The 6,641-nt window shown below is 39.5% G+C and overlaps 1 protein-coding gene across 1 annotated transcript; it reads left to right on the top strand.

Annotated features, from left to right (window-relative positions):
• The first annotated feature begins 1,846 nt into the window (after positions 1-1,846).
• LOC139552723 (steroid receptor RNA activator 1-like) lies at positions 1,847-6,362 on the top strand. The gene is made up of 5 exons (XM_071364740.1): positions 1,847-2,083; positions 2,520-2,648; positions 4,726-5,000; positions 5,236-5,344; positions 5,491-6,362. The coding sequence occupies exons 1-5, from the start codon at positions 2,053-2,055 to the stop codon at positions 5,685-5,687; spliced, it is 741 nt and encodes a 246-aa protein (XP_071220841.1). The 5' UTR covers positions 1,847-2,052; the 3' UTR covers positions 5,688-6,362.
• The last annotated feature ends 279 nt before the right edge of the window (positions 6,363-6,641 follow it).

Below are 6,641 nucleotides of genomic sequence, written 5' to 3'. Positions count from 1 at the left end.
CACTTGGACACAAAAAGAATGGCACTTCAGAGAGGTCATGCTATATGTTACTGATATGCAACTGCACCTCGCTCATTCTAAATATGTATTATATAACAAAACAACTCAGGTCTCCTTATTAAGGATCATGTCAAAGTTGGGAAAATTAAAAGGCAGAGCTTTGGCATATAAGAACATGAATGGAGAAGTGATATCCTTATTATCCAGGAGAATTAGTTAGGGGCATTGGTTAGAGGTAGTGTCGTAGGTCATGTAGCATTGGTTAGAGGTAGTGTCGTAGGTCATGTAGCATTGGTTAAAGGTAATGTCATAGGTCATGTAGCATTGGTTAGAGGTAGTGTCGTAGGTCATGTAGCATTGGTTAGAGGTAGTGTCGTAGGTCATGTAGCATTGGTTAAAGGTAATGTCATAGGTCATGTAGCATTGGTTAGAGGTAGTGTCGTAGGTCATGTAGCATTGGTTAGAGGTAATGTCATGTAGCACCTTGAGAATATTTTTTTTTTGTAAATAAACTAGTAAATAAATGTCTCTCTCTATATATTTGCAGTACTTTAGCACAGAAGAAAATAGGATGTCATGTAAATGCTATTTTTTTGAATTGTGATTATTTCGCACAGTTGTACCTAACTAGGTCCACATTGTGGTGGTCTATGCTGGAATAATAAATTGCTCGTAAATCCTGTTCTTTTCTGTTTCCTGTGTGTGACATTAATCAAAGTTTAACTTCAATTCCTCTTACATGATTCCATATGTGTTATTTCATAGTTTTGATGTCTTCAATATTATTCTACAATGTAGAAAATAGTAAATATAAAGAAAAACCCTTGAATGAGTAGGCGTGTCCAAACTTTTGACTGGCACTGTATATTTTTAGACTGCAAATTGACCGCAAGAAGCCCAAACAGCTATAATATTAAGGCCAGCATTCCGGAGTCGCCTCTTCAATGTTGACGTTGAGACTGGTGTTTTGCGGGTACTATTTAATGAAGCTGCCATTTGAGGACTTGTCAGGTGTCTGTTTCTGAAACTAGACACTCTAATGTACTTGTCCTCTTGCTCAGTTGTGCACCGGGGCCTCCCACTCCTCTTTCAATTCTGTTTAGAGACAGTTTGCACTGTTCTGTGAAAGGAGTAGTACACAGCGTTGTACGAGATCTTCAGTTTCTTGGCAATTTCTCGCATTTCTGATCAATATGATGTTAATTCAATGGACAATTTTTTTTATTTTCTTTCAAAAACAAGGACATTTCTAAGCGTCCCCAAACTTTTGAACGGTAGTGTATGTCTTTCTATTATGCGTGGGAATACTTGGGAACAGATTTCCAAAATTAAAATCACTTGTGTCTTTAATGTCCAACAATGAAAATTCAAAAATTAAATGACATATGTCTCTCTATTATGCGTGGAAATACTTGGGAACAGATTTCTGAAATGAAAACATCTTGGAGCTGATTTCCTGGTGTTTTTACAGTCTTTTATGTCAACAATGAAAATATCTCCCCCCCAAAAACAATTGCTGAAAACTTGGCCAAAATTCAAACCGCTGACCACTAGTTACAGAACGTTTTCCCACCATCAAATATTGTAGCGTGAGGAAATCTAATTATGGGTTGGGCCGACATTATGCTAATTTTCTCAATAAATGTTTCTGTTCCCAAAACTAGAATATGTTAAAAACACAGTGCATTGCGTTTTATAGACTTGACGTTTTGCAAAAGTTGTAAAAAATTGCGTTGTTTAGAAGAAGTGCAGGGTGGAATTGAGCTTGTGTACACGCGCACTTCATATAAGAGGCGTTCCCTAACTGAAATATGCAAATAAATGATACAACGCACCAATAGCCGTTGCCAACCTCATTGCTTGTTCTGCTCACTATGCTTCATTTGCTCCCACTGTAACAAACACACAGATGAACTACCTTGGCTTAGTTATAAATATTTTGTATTATGTTCGAGTCACCAACCGGATATGAGTTATGTCAATGTTCAACATCCTGTTCACGTGTCCGGGAAAAACGAGTGGAGAGTTTTATTTTATTTTGTGAAATAAGCAATGGAGGCTGAGGACCTTTACATCAAACCAGGTATTTTCTGTCCAATTGAATGCTTCTACTGTGTTAATTTATCGAGAATATGTAATTACATACATGTTTGTAGTATCAGTTTACTGCAACTGTGCTAGGGTGAGAACTTAGTTTGAAGGCAAGCTAGCAGAAGCAAGCTAGTTTGAGAGTTAACTAGCTAACAAAGTTATAAAAACTTTTTTAATATGCTTTTGCATATAACGTTACTTAATGCTACATCTTCGCCTTAGTTGTTTCCCCAGTGCTTTATGGCATCTAGTTTGAGTATGACTACTGGTACATCACATTATACTGGTGATGATTTATAAGCAGTTTTGTTCATGTGTATGACTGAATGAATACTACAAGCTAACTGGTAAATGGTTGTTTCATCCATCTGTTCTCATATTCTGATAGGTCTTTTGAAATAAAACTCTCCCTGGCTTTATTACTCAAGGTAACCAGGAGCGGGGCTGGAATGACCCTCCACAGTTCTCCTACGGTTTGCAGACAGCAGCACAAGGTGCACCCAAGAGGACCCCTCTCAACAAGAGAGTGCCCCCACCTCAACTCACTGGATCCCCCAGTACGTTCTCTAGACTGTCGGAAATAAATGTATATATTCGCACCTTGAACATGTTTAGAAATCCATTAATCTTTTGAGTATCTCGGTACTTTGATGTCTACTCAGGGGCTGTGTGATTGTCTTTCTGATGGCTGGACTTTCCCTAGAATGTCAGAGGAGATGATGAATCATCCGGGTTCTATTTATCCACAGTAGTGGTGCGGGGTCCGCTGTTTGTTCACCTGCCCGCAATTGCTAACAACCCATCCGCAACCACCCGACTATATGTGATAAAGTGAAAATCCCAACTCTAACTCACAAATATAGAATTGGCGCTATAGGCTAGTCAGAGACTGCAGAACAATTTTTTGACATGGGGTGTAGGATTTTGTTTTGCCTGATTTTAGATATGTTTCTGGTTATAGATTCAGACATTTTGGTAGCTATTCGTTAGTCGATTTTTCTATAACTAGATACATGTAGCGTCTCTTTTGTCATATGTTGCCCTAGAAGACTAAATAAACCCTTCCTCAACAGAATAATGTCATAGATCCATAGAATGAATGTTTCAATCTAGTTGACATCGGTAAAGTTCTCTGTCATCTTTCACGGAGCAAAGACGTTTAGGGACTGGGTAGAAAATACAATAAAGCAAAAACAAACAGGAAAGATTTTCTGTGCAAAATGTCCAAATGACATCAGTTTGACTGGTTGTAAAGAAAGCTGAAAACCACCCAATGTGTTTCTGATAAGATTTCAGAATATTGCATGTTTTATGTGGTTTAAATACTATCAGCTATTATTATGCTTTGATGATGAAGAAAACACCTCTACACTTCGTATCTCTGAGCATTGCATTCTCTCAAGATGCAGAAATAAATCATATTTCTCCACTCTTGTTCCCAAGTCCAAATTTTGCCTACATTTGGTGTATAATTTTACAGCAATAAATGCATAATTCTGCAGGAGTTATCATTAAGGCTGTAGCCCTACTCGCATGGGGCTAGTATTACTAGAGAACGTTGGATATGGATTTATTTCCCAGAATGTCCGTTATTTCAGAAGACGATTTGGACGGGATAGGTTTTTTCCAAACTGCCCTCTAAATCTCCTCTTTCATTTTTTTTGACAGTTGACGGAAGCTTGGAAGTTTTTTTTTCTTTTTTCTAGTTGTGACGCTATTTGAACAAGACCAGTCAATAACAGGCTACACTGATAACTCGAGCTTGGTTCCCAAGTTTCTAAACCATACCAAACCATCTTTGGTATAGTGTCGCCATAATATTTGAATTGAGGAAGTGTGATTGTAGTCGTTCTGATATTTGAGCGATCTGCAGTAGATGTCCTAACAGCCCCCCAGCCTTCAGATGTGAGCTAACTTGCACTTGATATGTGTTTTTAGGCTATGGATGAGAGCGAACTTGTTCCAAATGTTTAGCTCAGTTGTATGCTGCTTTGCCATCTATTAACAGCAAGGGTAGCATCGTTTTTTTTTATGATGCATTTGGCAATGTTCAATTCATTCGCACAAAACGCATAAAGAAAAGCATTCACTGTGAAAGTTGATACATATAGGCCCTTCATATATGGGCTATGCGCAGCACTTCGTTCAATTTATCCAATCAGTTATTGTTTTCTTGCTTAAACTGTGAGCAACACCTGTAAAACCCAGACATTTCTCTTAACACAGGGATGTCGATTCGCACAGGACTAGTATTATCAGAGGTCTTTGGAGTTTGCCAAAAAAACAGATGGTTATTCTGGTTAGTCAATGTCCAGATTAAATGTTTCATTTAACCCATCTAAACAGTAGGCTACAGTTTCCTTGACATGCCATAGGCCTATTTGAAGTCCCGTCTTGTGACTGTCGAATTTGTATAGTGCCTCACAATCATCACACATAACAGCCGTCACTACTATCATCCGCTTTTATCCCTTCACCAAATCTTTCCCAAACATTACTTTTCTGTCCCTCCCTTCTCTTTATTTTCAACTCTCCTTTCGCAACTTTTGTCTTTTTGAATTAAACCGCCCCGCAGATATAACTGCGGGTTATGAGTCAAACCGTGCGTCACTAATCCGCATCGCTAATCCACAGGTCCGGTCCCAGGAACTTCTCCAACCTCAACAGTTCCAATGACTCCTCCTACCAACCCACTGGCCCCTCCTCCATGTAGTATGAACACGCCCCCTCGGCCATGTCAGGTTGCAGCCCCTCCTGGTGGGGTGATGATGATGGCCACACCTCCACCACCTTGCCATGTGGTAGAGCACACAGAGTCTGCCAGTGGCCAATCAGAAAGTGAGCCAGACGTCGACATCGTAGTTACTCTTCTCAACTGGGCACTGACAGCTTGTCGACACACAGTCAAAGTAAGAAGGATTTCTCTAGCTCTAGAATTCCCAGCCACAGTTGACACACCATTTACAAATAGCATTGTGTATGTAGTTCTGTCATTTCGGTTAACCCAAAATTAAAATTGGGTGTAATTTGTCAGATGTCGTCTGGCCATGAGAAATTTGTAGCTCTGTTATTGTGCACAGGGTGAAATGACACTTACTGCTTTACCAACCAAAATGCTGAATGTTTGACATGTTCCCCTTGCAGAAACAGGTGTGTGACGATGTGGCGAAGCGCTTGAAGCTCTTTGAGGACATGTGGAGGTCTGGGAAGTTGTCACTTCCTGTTAGACGAAGAATGAATGGACTGGTGCAAGGTAGGAGAACCTGTTCACTTTGATAGATGTCATATTTCTGCTGAGGAAAAATACATGGGTCAATAAGCGGGTCACCCATTTTTAAATGAAAGAAATTTGTTGAAATGAGCCAAAACGTGCTGCTCCTGTCTTTATGCTCCTGTCAGAGTTGAAGAGCTGGAACTGGAACGCTGCTGATGAAGTCCATCGGGCTCTGATGGTTGACCATGTTAACGAGGTCAGTCAGTGGATGGTGGGGGTCAAACGTCTCATCGCTGAAACGCGCAACTTGAACTTAGATCTTCTGCACAGACAGGAGATAGACCAGAGTCTAGATACCAGCAGCACCGCTAACTCCAACTAGATCAATAATTACACTTTCTGAACTTTTTTTATTAGGTTGTGGCATCCTGAGGACTCTCGGTCGTCCTTGTGAAAGCCGTTGAAATTCTTAACTTTTAGGCTAACTGTCTTTTGATTTTGCTAATATTTTGACATGGGTTTCCTGTAATTATGCAATGTGCATATTTTTTTCAAATATATATTTTTTAACATTCTATAAATTGCATTTGATCGCAGTGTCAATTGCTATTACCGAGATCCACCAATTCAGACAATACAAAGATAGCTTTTATCTACGTTTTTTTAATGTCGACGTTTGATAGTCTTTCCTTGTCGTGTCTTGTTTGATTTAAGGTGCTTATATCAAAGATGGCAGTAATACCATATTTATCTTGGCCATTCTCTGGTGTATAGTCTCCCTTGGACAGCCTTGTAAAAAGTATTTTGCTGGAGCTGGGATTAAGATCACTTTATTCATCCAATTGTACACGGTACTATGTATTATTCCTGATGCATGAGAAAGCTTAACGCTTGACAGTTTTCAATGACCTGCCATCCCCCCTGTGTGCTGTACATAATCATAAGAGCAATAACTACAATAACAATGTAAAAGCCCATCTGCTTATGTTGGCAGTGGCATTGCACTTTAAGATGGACCATACATGAGAAGACAAAATAAATCAGATTTGTGGTGGAAGTAGTCCTTTTTTTTTTTGTTCTTTTTCTTCCATTTACTTATGTATCAGGTAAGTTAATGCATTTGATCACAGACTGTTATTTCTATCTGTTCTGTAGTTAGACAATGAGGATGTTCCAGCTTTCCATACTGGTTGGTCTTCCTCCATAGAGACAGATGCCAGGAGAAGCCACAAACTCTCACCAATAGGTGGCGTCTTAGGCCTATTTATCACTGGTGACTGTGTTGTATGGAGCTATGATTTCTAGAGAAACTTGGGCACTTTATGAGATGGGTGGA

Source organism: Salvelinus alpinus, chromosome 24 (genome assembly GCF_045679555.1).
Source record: "Salvelinus alpinus chromosome 24, SLU_Salpinus.1, whole genome shotgun sequence".
Lineage (NCBI taxonomy): Eukaryota > Metazoa > Chordata > Actinopteri > Salmoniformes > Salmonidae > Salvelinus > Salvelinus alpinus.
This window is presented reverse-complemented; position numbering and strand designations above follow the sequence as displayed.

Excerpts from the sequence above, each read along its gene's own strand:
- LOC139552723 (XM_071364740.1), top strand. The coding sequence starts at position 2,053 with ATGGAGGCTGAGGACCTTTACATCAAACCAG. Across the intron at positions 2,084-2,519 it reads GGACCTTTACATCAAACCAG|GTAACCAGGAGCGGGGCTGG; the intron begins GTATTTTCTGTC and ends TTATTACTCAAG. Across the intron at positions 5,001-5,235 it reads CTTGTCGACACACAGTCAAA|AAACAGGTGTGTGACGATGT; the intron begins GTAAGAAGGATT and ends TTCCCCTTGCAG.